The 25171-nt window shown below is 40.0% G+C and overlaps 1 protein-coding gene across 13 annotated transcripts in view; it reads right to left on the bottom strand.

The window, feature by feature from the left end:
- The window catches only part of clip1a (CAP-GLY domain containing linker protein 1a), a 158944-nt gene that overhangs the window by 101324 nt on the left and 32449 nt on the right, over window positions 1–25171 (bottom strand). For all 13 annotated transcript variants that reach the window (XM_080208328.1, XM_080208339.1, XM_080208340.1 and 10 more), the window contains exons 2-3: window positions 22589–22783; window positions 12809–13386 (exon numbers count right to left, since the gene is read on the bottom strand). In XM_080208328.1, coding sequence (XP_080064454.1) covers window positions 12809–13386; window positions 22589–22685 — 675 coding nt within the window. In that variant the 5' untranslated portion in view covers window positions 22686–22783. The remainder of the gene's footprint in view (window positions 1–12808; window positions 13387–22588; window positions 22784–25171) is intronic.

The following is a 25171-nucleotide window of genomic DNA, read 5'->3' on the forward strand; positions in this document are numbered from 1 at the left end:
ACTTGTGACTGTAACTAAAACTAGCTAGCAATTACTGTTCAAACAAACATTGCAAAAAGAATTACAAGCCACAGCAATCTCATAAGAATAGAACACATAAGTAAGAGGAAACATGTTAGTATGGGAAGAAGGGCCTTCAGGTCTAGCAACACTGGATGGTATCACTAGTTTTGGCTACATTGTCAGAAAGGGGATGCCTGGATCTGATAGCACTAAGGGCAAGGCCATGCCAAGCATCTGGCACCAAAGGATTGAGTAAGTTGATAATAAATGATGAGCCCAACTTTTCTTGGTCACAGGTCTCATGCAATTTGCTTGTGAGATTTGCAGGAAAGGGAATTTCTGAGAGTACTTGACAGAAGGATTCCTAAGCAAACATGGAAATGGAAGGCATAGAATCGCTACAGTGCAGGATGCCATTCGGCCCATTGTGTTTGCACCAACTCTCTGACAGAACATCTTACCCAGGCCCTATCCCTGTATTTACCCCACTAATCCCCAACCTACCCTAATCTTTGGGCACTAAGGAGCAATTAAGCATGGCCCTTCCACCTACTTGCACATCTTTGGACTGTGGGAGGAAACTGGACCACCCAGAGCAAACCCACGCAGACACGGGTGAATGCACAAATTCCACACAGTCACCCAAGGCTGGAACGAAATCTGGGTGCCTGGCACAGTGAGGCAGCAGTGCTAGTTCTTCCAAGAAAATGGCACTTGGTAGATGGTAGGAAATTAAACTGAACTGTACATGCAATTACACAGGTTCGAGTCAAACGTCCAAAACAGAATTGGATGGCACTGGCTGCTTAATGACATGTGCTACAACAGCACAGGAAGAATAAAATGTTACAAACCAGCTGTTTCATCACTTCTTACGCAGCATATAATCCAACACTTTTGTTCCTCTATTTAGCTCTGAAGGATTCAAAATGTTAACACTTATTTTCTCTGTCCACAGATGCTGTCAGATCTGCTGAGTTTTTCCAGCATTTTCTGTTCTTGTTTCTGATGCCAGCTTCCACAGAACTTTATTTTTATTTGTGTTTAATTTCACAGCCATTTCTCTTCTAGGAATCCAGGGCAGCACAGTGGCACAGTGTTAGTCCAAAAATACGTTGGTTAGTCAGGTTGGTCATGCTAAAATGCGGGATCACGGGAATAGGGCAATGGATTGAGCCTAATGCTCTTTTGGCAAGTCAGTGCACACCCAATGGGCTGAATGGCTTCCTTCTGTATTGTAGGAATTCAATGTTTCTAATGCCTACCTTGTTCTTCTCTCTGATGGGATATCCGTCTGTCTCTTTTACCATCTTCACCTTCATTGTTTTCCATTTCCTTCTTGGTGTGTGATGAAATGTTTTACCCAAAACCCACTTCCACAGCCACATTTCTCAGCGACTGCCTCAGTTTTCAACTCACCCCGTGGGGATTCTAAAGAGTTCCATTCTTCATCTTTTGAATCCGCCCAGGATTGCAGGTATCTCTGGCAGACACAATGCTCCTCAGACTGCTGTTCTCACTGCATTCTGAGATCCACACTCAGTGCCTGCACCACCAAATGTAAACACTTAATCTCCCTCTCCAGCAACACCGACTCACTATCTTAAAGATGCTCTCGTTCCCAGTTCATTTTATTCTTTATCTCATCTGATGCTCTAACAAGAAGTTCTTTCTTTTCCTTTCAGGTGTTAAGAAATGCAATACTGACACCAACGCCCATCCAGGATCCTCTGTACATTCCTGCCTTTCTGACTCCATTCCTTCTAATCCCAGCCAGTGCTATTTATTCACTATACCCTCCGACCTTCCCCTCTCTGAAGCTGAATATTCCATATTCAGCAAAGGATGTGGTGTCATTCTTTTACATCTTCATTTCAATGAAGTTTGGGGTCAGCGCGATGCTGAAGCTTTGTTCCATCGCTTCCATCTCCATCTTCACTTTTCTCAGCATGAGTCCTTTCCTTGTTCAACAGATCCTTGTTCTACCGCCAGTATTATCCCTCTACCTGGGCCCACCCTCTGGCTTCCTACTGGTCCTTGTTCTTTTCATTGAGAATTGTTGGCACAACATTGGTCATGTCAATTTTTCTGCCCCTTCCATTCACTCCAACTGAGGGGAGAGGGCCTGGGTAAAATGCTCTGTCAGAGAGTCAGTGCATACTTGATGGGCTAAATGGCCTCTTCAGCACTCAAGGGATTCTATGATCTTCAACACTTCACTGCTTCCTTGACCTGTCTTCATTTCTAGTGTAGACTGACTACCAATATTTATTATAAACCTACCAATTGCCATAGCTATCTTGATTACAATTCCTCACACTCTGCTTCCTGTAAGGCCTCCATCCCATTCTCCAAGTTTCTTCAACTCCGTGATATCAGTTCCAATGATGCCATCTTCAAAAATGGCATTTCTGACATGTCTGTCTTTTTTGTTAACCAAGGTTTCTCCTCCTGTAGTTGATAGGCACTTGAGGGTTTGACCCATCTCCCGCACCTCTGCCACCATCCTTTCCCCTTTCTCCCAAGGCCATGATAGAGTCCCTTTCAATGTGGAAGCTGTTGTGGTGGAAAGGGAGGACAAAGGATCATCCTCTCCCATTTCTACCAACTCCAGCATGTTGCTACCACAAAACACATCTTCAACTCACCCCACACCCCATCAGCATTCCACAGGGACTGCTCCCTCCGTGATACCCTCATCCACTCCTCCATCACTCCCAACTTCTTATCCCTTTCCCACGACATCTTCTCTTGCGATCGCAGAAGATAAAATGCCTGTCCCTTTACCTGCTCTCTCCTCACCATTCAAGGCCCAAACACTCCTTTCATGTGAAGCAACATTTCACTTGCAGCTCCTTCAATTTGGTCCACTGTACTCGCTGCTTCCATTACAATTTCCTCTGCACTAGGGAAACTAAACAAAGGCTGGGTGGCCACTTTGTGGAACACTTTCACTCGGCCCCCAAATATGACCTCAATCTTCCTGGTGCTTGCTATTTTAACTCAAGTTCTTGTTGTCATGGCCACATGTCCATCCTTGGCCTGTTGGACAGCTGCAATACTAACTGGAGAAGCAGCATCTCATCTTCCAACTGGCATTTTACAGACCTCAGGACACAACACTGAGTTCAACACTTTTAGATTGTGATCTGTCCTCTATCCTGATTTTTTAAATATCCCAAACATTTTTTGTCCCAATGAAAAGCCCTGTTCCCCCTTCCCCTACCTAGGCCATCTGTCACTTGTTCTTAAGTTTTGCTTTCACTGAGCACTGACCTTTTATTTTCCCATTTACACATCTTGATATCTTACCTTTATGCAACCACTAGCACCTTGGTTGGCCATTAATACTTCCTCTGTCTCATCACCTACGCATCCTTGCTGCAATCTCTCCATTTTTCAATGACCTTCTGTTCCAGCTGCTCCTTCCTCTCTCAAACAATCACATTTCTCCCTTTCTAATTCTGAAGTCATACAAACCTAAAAAGTTAACTCTATTTTCTCTCTCCACAGATGCTGTCAGACCTGCTGAGTTTTTCCAGCATTTTGTTTTTTTGTTTGAGAATCCAGCATCTGCAGTATTTTGTTTTTATTTGTGAATGCGTCTTCTGACTCAATATGTTTAACTCTAATGTTTATTTTAATTCAAGTACATTGTGGAAGTAACCGTCCAATGCACGATGAAACTATTCATGAGCAGCCAGTACAGTAGCTTTACAGGTACAGAATTAAGCAACTTGGATTTTAATAGGGTTTAGGTTTCAAAGAATTCAATGATGCACTGAATTATCTTAATTGCAGTTTTTTAAAATTATCCTAAATAATAGCAACTGCAGTGTTTTTAGAACCAGACTTGATTTTATCTGAGGGTAATTATTTGCATTCTGAGGATAAACTGTTTATTGCATCAAACCAAACAAACTATTGTAAACAGATTGCAATTTGGCACTCCATATGCAGTAGTTGAATGTGCATGAACTCCAAATGGAGAAGACCCCCAGTTTCTAAATTAAACCAGTGATGTAACATTTCATCAATTACATGAAGGAAACCCACATGGGAAGTTTTGGATGGGATATGGACTCACTAAGTCATTGCATATATAGTTGGACATGTCGTTAGTCGACCTGAAATATTGGCCTGGATTTTCATCCTTAAAGTGAGTAGGGGAAGTTGGAAAAATTTGTGGCTCAGTCTATGCATTTCTGGATAAAGTGCCTTGAATGGCAGGAATCTTCATTGCCTTTCATCTGACATTGATTGACAGCTCAGGCTCAGTGGTCTCTACTGTCAATTTCACAATGTGTGTTCACATTAAGTGGTGTCAAGGATTTGTGATTTTTGTTAGTGATATTTTAATGGCCTGGAAGATTAACACTTAGCCTGTAGTGAAGATTTTTTTTTTAAAATCACAGATGGAAGTTATGAATGAATTATCTTTATTTAAAAGCTTTAGTTTCAAACATGAAACACTATAGGGTCTGCTGGTTCTAGAAAGTCCACTGTGGGTTAATGTCAAGCTATGGCAGTTCCAGGCCCAATGTGGGCATGAGAGGCCATAGGGGTGGTGAACAGTTAGAGCTTGGCATTGGGCAGTATGAAGGGCCACTTGGGATAGGTGGACAGGAACAGCCTGGTATAGGGGCCTGAGGATGGCATTTTTGAACTTTTTAAATAGGTCCCATCACAACTCCTTCAGAAACCATGAGCCAGGACTCTTGAAATACCTGGCCTGACTGCATGAACCCCATCTGCCATTTTTAAAGGGCTCCCAAGTCAATCCAATGTGTTGAAAACCCAACCCATTAGCACATTTTTGTGCTCTTTCAAGATGCATTCACAATTCAGAGAGCTAGGAGCTGTTTTATCAAAACATACCAACTGACATTTTGCAGAATGCAATACATCCCATCACTGAACAAAATTATTTTAAAAAACATAAATGACTTCCCTGTATTTTCTTAAATATTATTTTGAAACTTTAAAGACATAGACATTGTTCATTTGTGTCTGTATTGACTCATGGATATTAACCACAGAAAAGTAAATGGCACACAATTTGAGGTTTTCAAATTAAGACTCTGCTGTTCAGGATCCAGGGATCTGTAGCTCCCTTGTGGTGTTTAGCTAATAAGTGATGCCATGATGTCCTGGTAAGGGTAGAGATGAAGTACTTTGAAGCTGCTTGCAATCTTAGCTGTGGTCAATTGGTAGTCAGCAAATTGCTTACAAATCTCATGCTCCAGACAAACCAATTTTCCTTCAGTGTTAAATATACATTATGCATATATGTATACATGAAACACATCACATGGGAAGTTCTCAAATCTGTGACTAATCCAGCAAATCAGTATATCAAACTGGAGTAGAAAGAAACGTGCTCAAATTGGCCAGTGCCTTCGAAGGGGAAGCATGCAGGTAAAACAAAGGGACTTGGGAGTCAAAGCTCAAGATTCTCTTAAGGTTAATGTGCAGGTTCAGTCAGCAATTAGGAAGGCAAATGCAATGTTAGCATTCATGTTGAGAGGGCTACAATACAAGAGCAGGGATGTACTTCTGAGGCTGTAAAAGGCTCTGGTCAGACCCCTATTTGGAGGATTGAGAGTAATTTTGGGCCCCATATCTAAGGAAGGATGTGCTGACCTTGGAAAGGGTCCAGACAAGGTTCATGAGAATCTTCCCTGGAATGAAGCGCTTGTCATATGAGGAATAGTTAAGGACTCTGGGTCTGTACTCGTTGGAGTTTAGAAGGATGAGGGGGAGAACTTATTGAAACTTACAGGATACTGCGAGGCCTGGATAGAGTGGATGTGGAGAGGATGTTTCCACTAGTAGGAAAAACTAGAACCAGAGGGCACAACCTCAGACTAAACGGACAATCCTTTAAAAAAGGAGGAATTTCTTCAGCCAGAGGGAGGGAAATCTGTGGAACTCTTTGCCGCAGATGGCTGTGGAGGCCAGGTCATTGAGTGTTGTTAAGACTAAGATAGCTAGTTGAGGCTGAAACGTTGTGTAATTCAAGAAGAACTTATATATAGGATATTTGGGGAAGGGGGAGGGAATCAGGATATTGAATTTGATGATCATCCATAATCATAATGAATGATTAAGCAGGCTCAAAGTGCTGAACGGCCAATTCCTGCTTCTTGTTTCTATGTTTCTAATGACCACTCAGGCAAGATACCAAAAGAAACCGTATCCCAGAATGAGGTCAACTGTAAGAGAGGAAAGGGTAGTTTGTATAAAAATCTGACAAGTATTAGTTTAATTTTTAAATTATACCCGAAAATGTTTGGCATGTTTTAGCAAAGTTCACTTAGTTAAGATAATTAGTAAAGACATTGGCTGTCCAAGTCAATAATACTCATCATCGGGGCAAACAAATGACTGCATAGAACAGCGCAAAAGGAAGGAGCCAAAGAACAGGATAGGTGAGAAGAAGAACAAAAGTACAGGCAAAGTAAATAAAAGGACTGAAATGTAACAATCAAGCCTTCAAAAAATTGTTGAATTTCTTCAAAAAAACAAAAGGAAACAAAAGGATGAGCAAAACACCATGATTGCTAGAGCAAGACATCACAAGCAAGACGGCAAAAACAGGATTTCAAAAAGCAAAAGAGGAATGTCCAGAAAAACATTGAGATATAAATAATAGCAGTTAAACATTGAAACAATCAGGAATAATAAATGAAAAAAAACACCCCATCAGCATGTGCACAAGACATAGTGTGAAATAATAAGCATAGAGAGACTTGGGAAATCAGCCATGGCTTCTGGATTGATTGCTATGCAATGATCTACGATGGAAAGTATGCATCCACGTGTAGAAAACGTACAGGGAAATAACATAGGAAAAAAGATTCCTGAAGACCTGCTTGATCAAATCGCACGTCTACTCTTACATATAGAAGAAAGATTTAAGTCAAGATATTCATGGGCAGCCAAAACCATTAAACATTATCCAAGCAAGAACCACCACCACTATTAGAAGAGGGGAGGAAAACATTAAAAAAAAATCAAGAAATTATGGTATAGCCAAAAACAAGCAACGACTGTCTCTAAAAACTGCATATAGCCATAAAGGAACCAGGTTATCAACATTACATTTTGTCCAGACTAATTATTATTAATGTTCCATCACTAATATGTACATCATGGAAACAATGGCCCAAAATTTGCTGTAAAAATAACATGCACACTGTTATTAAAGTGTAAATCATTCAGCAATTTGTGGCAAGCAAGATAGTTGCAAATCACCTCAGATTCCAGAATCATTTGTGTTGCTCTGCTGTTAGCCTTGTGAAAATGGCAGCTTGTCATCAATCTCCCTGTGAATTTCAAGGAATTTCTGCAGTAATTAGTAACTAAACCCACTACGGGTGGCAAGTAAGGTACCCTTTAGCGATGAGATTTATGTTCCTGGGCTGTCATTTAATATTTTCGGTCCAGAAGGACACAAGTGGAACTAAAAGAGAAAATGCTGGAAAATCTCAGCAGGTCTGGCAGCATCTGTAAAGAGAGAAGAGAGCTGACATTTCAAGTCCAGATGACCCTTTTGTCAAAGCTAAAAGGCATAGGAAGTGGGATATATTTTTACCATAGGGTGAGGTAATGAAAGAGGAGTCACAGCCACAAAAAAAGGGGAAAGGCTAAGATGTGTCTTAAGACGCTGAGTGTAACTGTGGCATGTTATCCCTGCAGGTAGTGAACGATTCTTCGGGGGTTTTACAATTTAAACTATAATATTTTTAAGTATTTACTTACTTTTCTATCTCACCTTCCCCCCCCCATAATCCAATCTTTTTTCAATTTTTCTTTATTTCTCTTTCTGAATTTATTTTGATTTTAGTTCATCCTCTTTCTTTCTCTGTCATTCCTATTTCTTTCTTATCCTTCAAGCTCATTAGTCAAGAAAATAGATTGCTGGTCCTATCATTCACCAATGTTTCGGAGCTCATTCTGCCAGTTTCAGCACATTCTTCCAGCAATTTGCAGGGTAAAAAATTTGAGTTGAAGGGCCAGGAAAAAAATCTAACTAATGAGACATGCTCCAGAAAATTCTGGGCAATTAATATATTCCTGTTAAATTTTAATGGCTTATCAACCTTTCAGGAAGCAATTACTTCACTTCGATGTCACCATATTACAAAGTCTTAAATTATATCTGCTGTTTAGCAAGCCAAGTGATCAATTCAATAGATCCTCATTTTAATCACCTGCACACAAAACTAATGATCCCCAACATTATTGTGTGCTTTTCCTGCAACGTGCCCTGGTCACCCATCTAATCAGACTTCTCTATTCTCCGCTCATGAATCCGGGTGCCTGAACAAGCACATTATTGTAATCTGAATATTATAGAATCATAGAATGCAAAAGAAGTCCTTCAGCCCACTCAGTCTGCTCCAACACACAAGAAACTCCTGAACTCCCACCTAATCCCATTTACCAGCACTTGGTCCATAGTCTTGAATGTTATGATGTGCCAAGTGCTCATCCAGATACTTTTTAAAGGATGTGAGGCAACCTGCTTCCACCACCCTCCTAGGCAGCGTATCCAGAGCATCATCCACACTCTGGGTAAAAAGATTTTTCCTCAGATCTCCTGCCTCTCACCTTGAGCTTATGTCACCTTGTGACTGACCCTTCAACGAAGGGAAATAGCTGTTCCCTATCCACTCTGTCAATGCCCCTCATAATCTTGTACACCTCAAATCAGGTCACCCCTTAGTCTTCTCTGCTCCAACAAAAACAACCCAAACCTATCCAACCTCTCTTCATAACTTATGGAATATGGCTTCTAATTTGGTAAAGCCATGGAATGGGAGTAAATCATTCAACCCTTTAGCTGTTCCCATCATTCAGTAATATTATGGCTAATCTACACCCCAACCCCACATCTAGCAAAATCTATCAATCACAGATTTAAATTAATTAAGCTGGCATCTATTGCCCTTTTGTGGGAAAAGTGTTTGACAATTCTAACCTTTTGTATGAAAAAGTGACCAGCTTCTCTCCTGAATGGGCTGACTTTGGTTTTAGAGGCTACTGCATCCTCTTGCCTAGACATTTCCCAGCAATGGAAAATATCTGTATCTACTCCACCAATTCCTTTCAAAATCCAAAATTCCTTAAACCAATCATTCATATATTCCAAGGAACACAAGCTTAGTTTATGTAGAACTTAATTTTTGGAGGCTTGTAACATGCTCGTGACTCATAACATCTCCTACAGTGCAGAAGGAGGTCATTCTGCCTATTTAGACACCAACTTTCGGACAGAGCATCTTACCCAGGCCAACCACTGCTCCCTCCCCTCCATCCCTATAGTCGCACTTATTTATATTGTCATCCCCTAAACTATATATCTTGCCAACACTAAGGGGTAATTTAACACAACCAATCTACCTAAACTGCACATCTCTTTAGGTATCCACTATTCCTGGCTTTTTACCATTCAAAAAACAAAAAAAAACTGGTTCTATGGACACTGCATTGCAATCTTATGTACCTGGCGGCATTATTTACTACATCATCAATCTCTTAACCATCGGGAAACTTAAATAAATGTATTACATAATTCACTAACAAGGAGTACCTAATGCTCCAACATAGCTTATTATGGGAAATGACTAATCCTAACTCAACTACAAGCCCTACTCACTGCCTTCTACAGTCTAACCAATCTTCCAACTCAGTCAACAATTTTCCTTCAATTTGAAATGAAGTCTGCTTCGAACGAATGAAGAAATGGCGCTCTTTGAAATTATTACTTGTCATGTTTCAAAGTCTACCAAAACAATAATTTTACCTTGTAACCAATTAACTTAATCTGATGGCTCTAAGAAACCAAGGTACACGACACAGCAATTCCATGAATTGGAAAATATTACAACCGTGATGACACTACTTCTTCTCTAAGAGAGTGGACACTCTAATCGACATTCTAAGAGTAGTCATACTAAAACGATAGGAAGTATAACTTACAATATCTAAAAAAGGCTGAAGTATATATTCCATACCTTCTCAGAGTAGCAACTGACCTGTTAGTTGCACAACTATATTTCTATCACAACATCACCAATTCCATATGCTAATTTTAAGGATTATGGAAAGTGATAAATAAACTTCTAAGAGTATTTATTCACACAGCAATAATCAAATGTACACAGCCAGCTTAGCTAGTCACAACATAATATAATTTCTACATGAATGTCAATTTATGCACAAAATATGTTGCTTTGAAATCACAGTATTTAAAAAATTTGCAATACACAATTATGAAATTTTTGGATGACATAGTACATCAATTCTCAAAGGCCTTACAGTTGAAATACTTAACATAGAATAAACCGCTTACAAAGTCTATCAATAATCTAAAGTAAACATTTTAAAAAGGCAGCCTTTTTTAAAAATCAAAGCTAATAGTTTTAAGAATTCCCTGCAACATTTTGTTGCATTATTAGAAATTATTCTGCTCTGGTAATTTAATATTCCATACCATATCACAATTCTAATCTATCAAGTGCTGGTAATACTATATCAATGAATGCATACAAAGGAATTAGATGGAACTTCAAGATTCCTACAACTGTTATATCAGAACTCCAACAGTTGCATTGGTGTAATTTATTTCCAGTATATCATGAAAAGGAAATAGAAATGCACTTCAGTGCCCTCAATGGCTTGGGTAAACACATTGAAAGTTTGTAAATACTAAACGACACAAACAAGAAATGTTGTATGTTATAAGTTCGATCCTTGATTTTCGGTAAACATATCCAATTTGTTCTCAGTATTCCTGAACCGAGAAAAAGAACAAAATGAGCCATCATTCACTACTGATTGTTGCCAAATAGCCTGTTTTGGACAGTGCTTGTTAGCAACAAATATAAGATCAGATTTAAAAAATGCCACATTTCTATGCAATACAGATCAGACTTGTTTCTGACAACTGCATACAGTAATTTTCATTAAAGCAAGTAGCCTTTTAAAGGTTGCCAAACAATGTTCTATCGCTGTATTGCTGTATTAATTGTTAGGAAACAGGCTATTTCTCATTTCCACAAGAGTATTGAGTTATGACAACATTTTCCAATGAAAAATAAAGTTTAGTATTAAAATACCAGGAGACTTGACAGATGGGAAGATGGAGAGAATACATAAATGTTAATGAATCTCCTTGATGTCGAAGAAGATGGTAACATCATGCTGCCTTTATAATAACCAAGTTGTTAACATTACTGTTTCAATGTTTGTTTAAAAGAAAACCTCTCAGCAATCCCTTTTGAGAGCCACAGATGGGAAAGGACTACACATAGCAGAACAGCAGTATAATAAACTGCTCCACATAAGTGATTATTGTAGGTCATCTGGACTGACTCATCAAGATACTACTGACGTTTAGCACACATTTCCAAAGTGGCTGCCAAAAGACCCAATATGGATTATTGTGTATAAATAAATTAGATCCACAAACACACTGTCAGTGGCCAATGCCTGGTTGCAGTAAGTCATCTGGTCTACACAAACTTATCTCCATATTATCAGATGTGGCAAATAACTTTCATTTTATAACTGTCAGGTCATTTACTATAAATATACAAAAATGAAGTAAAAGTATTCAACATACTAACGTTCAGTTTGTTGAAACAATTCAAATAGTGGAATAGTTCATATAAAGAACATGGACAATAAAAAAAATTACTTGTCATGTTTCAGATGTCAAAGGTCTAAAATATTACCCCTTAACCATATTTTTTGTATGACATTATGTAAAACTTAATGGCTCTGTACTTGAAAAGATTTAAGTATTCAATTGCTCCCCCTTAGCCTACTAGATTTAATGCCTACAAGTGTTAAAGTGAAAAAACTGATCAGAAGTTCTGAAATAATGCTACTTTCCTTACAAAGAAGCCTTATTTGAAAGAATGGAGGAGACATGGCAGACAAAATTTAATGCAGAGAAATGTGAAGTAATACGTTTGAATCACATTTTGAATCAAAATGATTGCAACATAGGAAACCATTCAGCTCGTGTCTATGCTGGCTCCCTGCAAAAGCAACTGAACTACTCTCACCCCCATGCCTCTTCCGTGAAGCCCTGCAAATTATAAAACTGTGTTCAACTCTCTCTGCTGTGGCATTCAGATGGCCAGGCAGTGCTGCAGACACATCTTACAATTACAATTTTGAACAACTCTTAAGGAATGTTGAAACAATATTTAAACTTATGAATTGCAGTTAAAAAAAAATGACAGAATAGGTCTTGTATAAAGACTACAAGCAATACTAATTAATGCTATTCTAACAAAACAAAATCAACTAAACCATGAAAAAAAATGGGGTCATCTTGGAATCATTAAGAGGCAATAAGAGTATGAGAGTAGTGGGGTAAGGTCCAAGTTGCCTAATACTTGGAGGGAAATATCCAGGAACACTGGGAGGAAGCTTTCACAAATATTGGAACAATCATGGGATCTAGCTTACAAGAAGTCTTGAGACCTGGAAGAAATGGGGGGGGAAGATACTCAGTTTGAGAACATTGAGCCCAATCTTAGGATCCAACAGCACCAAGATAATGGCTGAAGTTTCTGAAGATCAAGAGGATCCTAAGCTCTGAGAATGGAACAGAAATTTGGACATGGCAAGATGGCAGAGGGAGTTTGGAAGAACTGGAGACTGAGGGCAGAGTTTAGCAAATCACACAGCTGAATTACTCGTTCTTTTTCCTCTCTTTGTGCACCACAAATGAAAACCACAGTGCATTTATCATTTTACAACACTGAATCGTTAATAAACCTACCAGGACCCGGTCTCCAATCTTCAATTCACGCTCTCCCTTCTTAACAGAGCCAGCTTCTGAAAGGTTCGACACAGATTCACTTGTTGTTTTTAAGAGGTTGGTCATGGCTGCAGATGTTGCAGATTCCTGAGCTGCACCTGATGATGTATCCAATGCTGCTTTTTGTGCTGTTGGTGTAGATGGAGCAGTCACACTGGCTAATGTAGATGTTGGTGAAGTGGCTCTGGAAACTGATGCTGCACGAGTCTGTGAACCATTGGCTTCACCATCTGTCAATGGGCTTCGGGACAACTTTGAAGGTCTTGTAAATATTCCCCGCAATGGTTCACACTGGAAATATCGAACCCCAGCAACTGATCCATCATTTTTACCAATTGGTTCATCCAAAACAATTCCAGCCCACTGGCCTGGAGCAAACTGACTCTCACCAAGGAACTGGATGAATCCAGGTTTACTACCATTTACCCAGATGCGCTCTCCAATTCTAAAGTCATCCACAAATTCTTCCTGTGCTTCTGTAGCAGATGCATTCGATGACTTCTCTCCAGGGGAAGTTTTTGCTGTCGTAGAAACAGATGCTGTTGATATAGGGGGAAAAAATGATGTTAAATAGTTGGAAACAGTTACATTTTTAATTTTTTTTTAAACTTTGCTAATTTCATTGGCATTGTAGGTCAACCCACAGCACATGGACTGCAGCAATTCAAGAAGGCAGCTCACCACCACCTTCTCGAAGGCAACCAGGGATGGGCAATAAATGCTGTCCAGCCAGCGATGCCCATGTCCCACGAATGAATGAAAAAAAAGGCTACTTATAGTGATTAATAATAAGCGGAAGGAAGTTATTGTATTGTGGCAGGCAACACAATCATGTCCTCAAATCAACATTCACATGTGCACATTGTCCAACAAGGTTTGTTGGATAGCGACTGGTTAAGAAAGCCCACCAACTGTCTCTACTTTCTCAAGAGGCTAAGAAAATTCAGCATGTTCACTACAACTCTCCTCAATTTCTATAGAAGCACCAGAGAAAGGATCCTATCCAGATGCATCACAGGTTTGGTGTGGCTCCTGCTATGACCAAGACTGCAAGAAACTTCAAAGGATTGTGAACATAGCCCAGTCCACCACTCAACCAGCCCCCATCCATCGACTTTGTCTACACTTCCTTCTGCCTCAGAAAAGCAACCAGCATAATCATGCACCCTGGACATACTTTCTTTCACCTTCTTCCATCAGAAAAAAAGATACAAAAGTCTGAAATTGTTTACCGACCAACTCAAGAACAGCTTCCTCCCTATTGCCACCAGACTTTTGAATAGACTTGTATTAAGTTGATCTCTCTGTACACTCTAGCCATGACTGTAACAATACATTCTGCACCCTCTCTTTTCTTTTCCCCATGTACTCTATGAACAGTATGCTTTGTCTGTATAAAGTGCAAGAAACAATAGTTTTCATTGTATATCAATACATATGACAACAATAAATTAAATCAAAGGACAAGCAATCCTGGAAAATTTTCCTTTCCCTAATCCAGAGTTACTGAGTCAAATTGTTGTATCCCCACCATCACCTTGACTGAGATTAACAAACTCACAATAAAACAGAATAAATACTTTCCATATTTAAAATGATACTGTACATCTACAATGAAACTTCATTACTCCACAATCTTCAATAATGTTAAACATACGATAATGTTAAATTTCTTACCCTATGATAGCTAGTGGAAAAATAATGACAAAAAAATTTGGGAGCCTTTCTGAATAAAAACACCAATGGGAAAGGTCAAAGGGCAACAGTAACGCTTTCAGTCAGATTATGGATTTCAAAAAAGAAGAGTTTTTTTCAATGAGCTTTACCATACAAATGACAGCGTTCTCATCAGCTTGGCTCAGCAATGTTACTTTTTGCCTTGCAGCCAGAAATTTGAGAGTTGAAGCCACATTCCAGGACTTTTAGCACCTAAACCAGGCTGACGCTTCAGCAACAACAAATGCACCACGTTTCTCTCACTCAAGAGGCTAATGAAGAAATTTCAGAAAGATAACAATTGGCACAACAATAAACTGAAGGTTTGAAATATTAAGAAATAATAAACATGCTGAGCAAACGTAAAGCAATGTCGCAGCATTAATTTGAGAAGTGAAAAAAATTAATAAAAATGGCCAGGGGAGAGGGTTCATTGTGCACATGTTCAGCTCACACACAATCTTGGTGTGCTCACTCATTCATCCTCACCCACTGTGAGCAGGTGCATGTGTATATTTTGGTGTAGGGTAGGGTTCACTCACTCTCTCCAACCCAATGCCCCACATGCACACCCATTTTCAGTGCCACACATAGTTAGTCTCTCTCTCTGTAATGCACACGTTCACACGCACACAACCCTTCTTGCCCTTCTCAAGCCCACTGCATCTTTGTGGGTTTGCCATAACTTCACCCTCCTGAGGTCTGGCCCATGCAATACGACCATCTCCTCCCAGCCTGGAATAAATTGAAGTAAAGACCCCCTACCAAGACATCCCAAGGTCCAACTTGGCCACATCAGATCATTCCCACCTCGGGGCAATGCAGCTGCTTCATGCTGTACTTGCCTAACAACATGTTCCTCATGTTGAAACCGAGCATTAAAACTTACCTGGCGACTGGCTGTGTGTTGCTTGTCCAATCACAGGTTGGCTTTTCCCTGCATTGGCTACTGACAGACTCACTGCTACGCCTATCAACAGCCAAGCCAAGAAGAAACCTGCCAGTCATTGGATGATCAGGCTTGCAGCATTTTCTATCGAAGGAAACTTCAATGGCTGAGTCCAAATATGTAATGGACTGGATCCACATGCCTCGGGGGCCACATTTGGCCTGTAGGCTGGACAAGCCTGGTCTGAGAGGATGTTATGTTTCAGAAGAAAATTCCAGACTATGGGCTTTAGACCATTAAATTAGCACTGAGTGGCTGTTACATTATCCAGCAGTCTATGTTAAGCTCCGGTTTCATCTGCCTACCTGGATCCCATGAAGAGCCGATAGTTCTTGGTCCCTGCTCTAAGGCCATTAAAACAAATTAACCAAAAATTTATCGTGTGTCATTTCTGTCACCCTATATAGAAATTAGCTTGCACATTTGCTTGCAAAATTAAACAACATATCAACACTTCAAATGTAATACTTTGTTTGTGAAGTACTTTGGGACTGTGTTATGATCACTAGACTTTATAAAATAATTCTGTTTTAAACTGTCACCTTTAATTAAGGTAAAATGTTTAACTTTTAAACAAAAAAGTTGTAGTTTGTAGAGATTTAATTACTAAGTCTGCTTGGAGTCAAGCCCATGTGAGCTACTTGTTATGGAGTCAAAAACACAAATTGAAACTTATTCAAAGTCTGGTACAAATGTGCACGGGTACAAAGGAGGTGGCAAGTGGCCATACTGTCAAGACTCCGAATCAGTCAGACCAAGAGATTTTGGAGTGGGAGAGAAGAGCCACAACAAATGTCCATACACCAAGAGAAAAAAAAAGACCGATTTTGGGTTTTAATCATCAACCAGAGTGCTGATGTGGCTAGACTCCTTGTTTGAAAAAACAAAGCTTGTGAAGAGTTAAAACCACAAAATGACCTGATGTACCTTGCCACTGGAAATCCATTTGATTATGCTTAGAGTTGAGAGAAGGGGACCTGGTTAAAAGGATACTGGGATAATCATCTTGGGGGCAGGGAGAAGGCCTTGTCAAAGCTGGAAGGAGCTTGGGAGTTTAAACATAAGGCTACATTTCTCCAGCAAACACAGTGTAAAGTATAAACTTGGCATAGGTTTTTTTTGTTGTGTTAAGAAGCAAATATATTTTCTGTAGTTTAGTGCATTGACTGTCTAAATAATGTTTGGCTGATGTTGGTTTTAGTGTTTGTAATAGTAAAACATGAAATCTTGTCATGTAATCCTTTGACTTGGTCACTGGGACATTAATATCGCTTTTTAAAAGTTATCGGTCTCTTTGGAGATCGTTACACCTTCTTAAAGGCATGAAATGAAATGAAATGCAAGCTCATTTCATTAGCAAAATGATTGTTTACATCAAACAATTTTTTAGCAGATATTGAGCGTATTCTTATTGAATGGCGGGGCAGGCTCGAAGGGCCAGATGGCCTACTCCTGCTCCTATTTCTTATGTTCTTATGTTTTGCGATGCTAACTATTAGATGCCTGATTAGCATTGGGTGAAAATAAGTTTTGGAAGTTTTCAGCTTCAAATGCAATAGGTATTTATCAAGTTTGACGCAAGTGGCTGATTTTACCATTCTCAGAATAACCCAAAGGAGACTTTTATAACAATTCTTCAGTGTGCATTTAGAGAAGGTATCTCAAAGTGTTGCACAAATTACTTTTAAATTGCAACATTTGTTATGTAAAGAAAATCATTCTGTGCCAATACCCACAAACAGAAGCTGCCCAAATGTTGGGATAAATCTACTATTTCTTTGTGGCATTATTAGTTTAGACAACGGTGGGAAGGGGTATTTCCTTGTTTTTGAAAACCAGCAATCTGTAATACCGGTCCGAAATTTCAATTTAAATTCTCACCAAAGGACCAATAGCACGACAAGAGCGGCAGCCTGCAACAACATGCTGAAGTTCCAAGGTGAGGTGTGAGATGTCATCTTGTTCTGGACTGGTGGGGGATACACTGGTAAGTCCAGCCTCTGAGTGCTTGGACGCCATTTTGCAAGGGTGCCCTGATCTCTCTGTGCTTTAGGAGACCCTCTCTCAGCCCCCCATGGACACTGGGACCTCCCATAGCCCACAGACATCAGGATCCCCCATCCCCCCCCGCCCAAATCAGTTGCACGTTCCTCCACTACGTCTCCGACATCACCCTTCTATTGATCGCCCTACCCACCTCCATGACCACCCCCCCAGTCAGGACCCCTGATTTTTCCCCCAATCATGATTGCATTCATAACTTCCGCCCCACTCATCCTCACTCTGCATGGCCCCATTCAGGCCCTGAGATATTAAAGAGTTAATGTCCACTGTAGAGGGCAAGGTGAACTATTGGGCTTGCAAGAATGGCAGAGAAACAGCTCATGGGAGCAAAGTGACAAAACAGGTTAACCATAGGCTCCAGTTTGCTGAACCCGGCTGGGGTGTGAGTCTAGCTGAGTATGTGATAATGTTCTCTTTTGCGCTAACAAATGGCGTATCCTAAAGACATTATGCTTATGTTCTGATGGGTGGGGATTGTAAGTAATAAATGCGGTATTTTAATAGGATTCTTTCTTATGCAGCAACTCCTGCAACTACTCATTTTTGATTGAATCAGGTGGTGTGTGCTCCAGTCTAGACATTTTTGATTCAGATGGTGTGTGTTTAAGTCTTGTTTGAAATCACATCTACCTGATGGGATTGTAGACTGTATAAAAAGGGTCAGCCCTGTTGCTTTGTGGGCTTTTCACTATCTGACTTACAGCATTGAGTGGCGGTTAAGTACTAAAGGTTAGAAAGCCTACATATGTCGGACAAATAAAGGATTTTGATTCTGACAATGGTTGGTGTTTGCCTTTGTATCAAGGACGGAAGAGTAATGTGAAAAACGAACTTAACATACCCCCTCAACACTGCCCCGGCACAGTCTGGTCGCCACTGCTGGAGGAGCTGCTTGGGCACTAGTATGCCAGGGTGGGCATCACCTGGCTGTGCCCCCAGCTACCCAGGGACTTCAGTGGCCTCCAATCCCCTCAGCATAACCATAGTGCCAGGTCTCTGCTGGGTGCAAAATAGATTTTTAGACCCGCATGCTATTCTTCAGGATTGGCGCAATCTACAAACCAACTGAGGCCGGTGCAGAAGAGACCACGTGTAATGAGGGTCGGGGGAGGAGAGAAAAGGTCATGTGGATCGGAGGGACCAAGAGGCCATGTGGAGCCAAGTGTTGGGACACAAGAAGCTGCTTGGTGCCTGAGGGAGGGTACAAGAGGCTGCATGGAGTCTCTGAGGGGTGCCCACATGGGGACAGGGGTGAGAAAAGCACTGTATGAAGCCTGGGAGGAAACACCACATGGAACATGTGGAGGGAGGTTGGGATCGCACCGTGTGGAGGCAAAGGCATTGCATGCAGCATAGTTGTAGAAAGTGGGCATCAAGTATTGCCAATCCATTGCTTACAATGTTCTGGAGATAATCACTAAAACCAAACGGACAAAATTATTTCATGAAAACTGTTTCTCGAGATGTTTCCTCTCCCCATATCTATCGGGGATAGGCAAAACCCGTCCTGCATGAAATTGGTTTGGGGGCTATTTTACAGACAATTGGCTGCACTTAAGAGGAATGTACTGATGCTGTTCGTACCAAGACATAGTATAAATATCAATGCTCACAACCATTTAGTTAACCTCATTTGGACATGAATATCAAAGCTAACCATGGCATATGCCCATTAGGTGACAGTACAAGGATTAGTGGTTACAGGTTTAAGGTTTTGAACAAGAGATGCAGCTAAGGAGATATAAGGAACATTTTTTTTAAAAACATAGCAATTGGTAATGACCAGAAACTCAGATCTGCAAGGGTATTGAAAACAGAGACAACGAATGACTTCAAAAGGAAATTGGATGGGTGCCTGAGGGAAATACAGGAATAGTGTGAAGGAATGGCATTAATTGGATTGATCTAAAGAGAGCTGGTAAGGGCATGACAAGTTTATACCATCAGAGCTAAGATGCTATAGTGTTGCTCTCCAATATGAGCACACGCACTTTCAGATAGGAATCACTGAATAGCAATCAGAGGTCCCAGATCCTGAGTGAATTTTTTCTGCCTTCCATCAACTGAATTCTCATACCTCTCGTACTATTCTTATTGAGGTCTGCTGACTGAACACAAACCAGAGATCAAATCTGGCATCATCCTGGTCTATGACTTTGTTCCACACTATAGAGCATTGGGTAACATTAATCATTGACCACTTAATTGCTTTGGATTGCTATTCTTTCCAGATTACATAAGAACATAAGAAATAGGAGCAGGAGTAGGCCATCTGGCCCCTCGAGCCTGCCCCGCCATTCAATAAGATCATGGCTGATCTGTTGTGGCTCAGCTCCACATTCCCGCCCTCTCCCCATAACCCTCAATCCCCTCTCTTATCAAAAACCCATCAACCCGCGTCTTAAAAACATTTAGCGAGGTAGCCTCCACCACTTCAATGGGCAGAGAATTCCAGAGATTCACCACCCTTTGAGTGAAGAAGTTCCTCCTCAACTCCGTTCTAAACCGCACCCCCCCCCCTTTATTTTGAGGCTGTGCCCCTAGTCCTACTGTCCTTTCTGAGTGGGAAGAGTCTCTCCACCTCTATCCTGTCCATCCCATTCATCATCTTATACGTCTCAATGAGATCTCCCCTCATTCTTCTAAACTCTAATGAGTACAAGCCTAGTTTATTCAGCCTCTCCTCATAGCTCAACCCCCTCAACTCCAGAATCAGCCTAGTAAACCTCGTCTGCACTCCCTCCAAGGCCAAAATATCCTTGCGTAAGTACGGCGCCCAAAACTGCACACAGTACTCCAGCTGCGGCCTTACCAATGCCCTATATAGCCGCAGCAAGACCTCCCTACTTTTATATTCAATCCCCCTCGCTATGAAGGCCAGCATCCCATTAGCCTTCCTGACCACCTGCTGCACCTGCAAGCTGGGTTTTTGCGACTCATGCACAAGGACCCCGAGGTCCCTCTGCACCGTCGCCTGCTGCAGTTTTTCTCCACGTAAGTAATAATCCTTCCTACCATTATTCCTACCAAAGTGGACCACCTCACACTTGCCAACATTAAATTCCATTTGCCAGTTCCTGGCCCATTCGCCCAGCCTATCTAGATCCTTCTGCAGACTCTCCACACCCTCCGCACAATTTGCCTTTCCACCAATCTTGGTGTCATCAGCAAATTTTGACACCATACACTCGGTTCCCTCCTCCAGATCATCTATATAAATGGTAAATAGCTGAGGCCCCAGCACCGACCCCTGAGGCACTCCACTAGTCACCAACCACCAATCCAAATAGCACCCATTAACCCCCACTCTCTGCCTCCTATTTGACAACCAGTCCTCTATCCACGCTAACACCCTACCCCCAACTCCATGTCCCCTGACCTTCTGCAATAACCTCTTGTGAGGTACCTTGTCAAACGCCTTCTGAAAATCAAGAAAGACCACATCCACCGGCTCTCCTCTATCCACCGTCCTAGACACATCCTCATAGAACTCAAGTAAATTTGTCAGACACGACTTCCCCTTAACAAAACCATGCTGCGTCTGCTCTATCAAGCAATTCTATGTTACTGTAACAATCTACATATGCTTTTCCCCTTTTCCTCCATTTTGTTAAAATAGATGTTTCCAGCTTTAAAACCAAAAACTCAAGACCTTACAACGACTGGACTTCTTGTTTCACTCTCCATTTTTGGAAGGTGACATAGAAAACACAGGAAGGAACATAGGGAAGTAATGCTGTTTGCAGAACTGGATTTGTTTAGTTAGTCCTTTCTCTTAACTTTTTAAATAAATACTTCTATCTCCTCTCTGCCTTCAGTTGCAATGCCTTTTCAGCAGTTATCAGAAGAAGATAATAACTGAAGAACGTAGACAAAGGAAGAAATTCCGCTTGTTATAAATGGAAAAAAGCACAAAGGCTGAAGACAAAAACTATATAGATCTCTTCTATACAGATTTTTTTTCGCTTTAATGCAAGGGTGGCAACACAATCACAGCAAATGAGCATCATTTTAACATAATTATGCTTTTTGCAAAACACCCTGAAACAACTTCTATGCCTGTACTAAAATTTTATTAGGAATGTTAACCAATCTGTTTTTTAAATTTAAAATAGAGATAGAAGAGAGGCCATGAGTCCAATAGAGAACGTAAAGTAAACCCTGATACATATTGCCAGTTCCTTCCCATCTTCAATCATGATTCTCTGCCACCAAACCTAGTTATATTCATTTTAATCACCGCAGGTCCAGAGCTGTTCATCGTCCATTACAGTCTGAAAAATGCATATGATCTTTTTCTTCCAACAGATATACTCTTTCCCATTCTCTCAAAATTCTCCAAAAACATTTGAAATTCAAATTTTACAAATTCAAAATTGTTGACTGTGGGAGCACAATAGCAACCAACAGAGTAAGGTTGACATTAAGTATTAAAGTCTGCTCTATACTGGAATAGTGCCAGGGTTAAATAAAAAAATGAAATAAACAAAAGCTTTTCTTAAAAAAATTTGTAAACAAACATTGTATAAATAGAATATATAGAAAGCATTAATTTGTTCCATGTCATTTTAGAAAAAAATGCCTTTGTAAGTCATTTTATGAGAACTCATGGAACAAATTGGATATTCAGCTGTTCTCCATTGTTGTAATCAGCCTACAAACTACAAGCATTGCAATCATACAACAATTAAAAAGGTTGATCTATCTTTTTTGAAAATTTTGATTCATCAAGCTATGGAAAAGTTTTTCAAGGTTATATCAGAAAATAATACCTTAGATTTGTATTATAACATATAATGCAATTACATCAATCAAAGCTTAAAACCAGACAGACCTTACGGAGATGTTAGAACTGTGCATTGAATCTCATTACCTATTTCTGTCAAGTACATTTAATGAGGCCGTAAGATTCAAAGATGAAGCATTATCTTGCACAAAGAAATTTAAAATGGTAATCTTAGCCTCCATTTGTACCACATATAAAGTCTAGACAGGAGATTCCAAAGACTTACTTGATGATTGTACAGAAGCAGCTTGCTTCACTGCAGTGCTCCCTGGCTTGGCAATCTTGCTAGGAGCTTTCAGCCCACTAGGTTTTAGCAGACTCATCCTTCCTCTTCGCTTCCTTCAGCCTTTGTCTCACAAATAGTATTTCCCAATCATCAAATCATCTGCACTGCTTTTAGATTGCGTGCATCACTTAAAACCTGAAAGAGATAATATTACACAAGTGCATCATTTAAAACCTGAAGACAGAATATTACACAGGCTGAAAAAAAATATTTTAGCTGCTTTGAAATGAACATTTGAATCAATTGTTGCAGGAAGCAGTACATAAAACAGCTTCCTCCTGACAAAGCACAATGCTCTTTTCCACATGCCTGAGCTCCTATGAATGACTCTTCAATGAGGTCCTCCCCTATTACCCTGCGCTTGCATCCTTTTTGTGAAAAGACTGAAATGTTTGAAAGATGACCATTTTTTCCAGGGCTGGTTTCATTATTAACCATTTTCAATATCAGAATTCCTAATTTTATTGTTTTTCATAAGTTAGAAAAGAAGCTTTAAATAGGATTTAGATTTTGTAATAGTACACAATTTATGGCTGGATTTTTTTTTAAAAAATCAATACAATATTGTGTAGATATCAGTCTTTGTAACACGAGCACATGACCCATGGTTTACACTCCCAATTATACACTGCAACATCAAACCTAAAGTGACATTTTATCCTAAAACACAGAAAGCAGTTACCAGTAAATAATTATACATTTTTAAAACAAAGACAGTAACATATGATTAAATCATAGAGCTCATGTATTATTAATGACCACACTCCACAGCAGCCTGTGATTTATACCGTCTGGAAAAGGGAAATACTGTATTGGTGCTGCTGGTTCAAAGAATCAGCATATCCTTTGTTTAACGTTCCTGGCAATTCAATGGTCATGTGGAATACGGCATCACTTAAAATGAAATTAAAATATTCAGAAAACATTAATTATTTGAACACTTTGAGGGAGCCAATAACAGTCAGGTAGACATAAATTCAGCACACCCCTGCAGTGCTTTCAAGATTACTGCATCCACATCAGGAACGGCACATTTGGATTTCAGTTACTCAACATACAAGTTACAATGCTGACACAAGAACTACAACCCAACTAGTCCATGATGTATTTATCCTCCACACAAGAAAATTCTCTGAATTACATCTACCCATGTAGTTTCCACATGTCTTTCTGCTCTTTTCCTTCACCCAACTATCCAATCCAAATTGGAACACTGACTCTACCATAAACCTTGGATGCAAATTCCACAATCTCAAAAATATTTTTATCAAGTCTAAAGGTCCTACATTTAAGCTTTTATCTATGCTCTCATTTTAGACCCATCAATTACAGTAAAGAATCTGCATCTATTTGCCCTCTCCATCCTAGCAAATTTTAAAAATATCATTTCAAATTTACTATCCTTTGTAATCCATGTTGCACATTCATACAAGTTCATTCATACAAATCTCTCCGGAAAGTTACAGGTGTAAAGTTAAAGGTATTTCATTAAGAATTTCAGAACTATATTTCACTACATCCACCATTTTGTTTGTAGTTAGTTACTCTATCAACACGACTCACACAACCAAACTCGCCTTGCGTAACAATTCGACAAAATAACTCAGCAGCAAGACTGACTAGTGACTAATGCATTCAGTAATAGCCCAGTGCTGGCAAAATTACAACTGATCTAATAAACTGCCAATTCTGTTCAGTCAGCATTGAAAGTTTATTTCATTAATATAAACTGTCTTTAAGAAACAACTACCTGCATAAAGTATAGTGAGCTCACTTTGTTTTATCCTGTGGTCCCAGAGCTTTTTTTTAAAACCTCAGACAAATTGAGCACAATAGCATGTTACTGTTAATGGCACCTCAGAAATCTAGAGACCTGGAGTAATACGGTCAATCAGCAGCAGTTTGATTATCTGAATCCAGCTTTTTTTTTCCCAATTTGTCACAGAGTCACTATTAAGCTTCTGGACTTCTGTTAAAAAAATTCACCTATTGCTACCTGTTCTGGCCTACAAATTGGTTGACACACTTGACTGCCCTCTGAAGTGGCTGAGCAAGCCAGCTGTCTTCCCAGGACAATTAAAGATGGGCAATAAACAGCAGCCTTGTCACTGATGCCCACATTTTGAAACTAAAAAAAAATCATTCCCATTAGGCGCTTGCTCAATTGTGTCTTGGGAACTGCAATATCCAATATCTATTGGGAAGTGTACAATATACTTAAATAAACTCACTTCCTGATAAACTGTTTAATACACATTTTGCATCTTGGTGTCCATTTTGAACACTGCAAAAATATTTCCACTATTAAATACATTTACTTCTCTTTATGGTTGAAAATTTGCTTAGCTTTGTGACTAACACTCTATTGGCAAGATCCCCAGGGACAGAAGTTGGTTTGCTCTGTTGAGGAGGTTGTAGGCTACGGCCTGATACACAAGATAAATGGTCATTTCTTTCTGGGAGGGTCAAGAGACAGTTCACTCAGGACACTCTCATTAAAGCAGATCAAACAAAATATGCACA

Source organism: Carcharhinus amblyrhynchos, chromosome 20, assembly GCF_965287045.1.
Source record: "Carcharhinus amblyrhynchos chromosome 20, sCarAmb.v2.hapA, whole genome shotgun sequence".
NCBI lineage: Eukaryota > Metazoa > Chordata > Chondrichthyes > Carcharhiniformes > Carcharhinidae > Carcharhinus > Carcharhinus amblyrhynchos.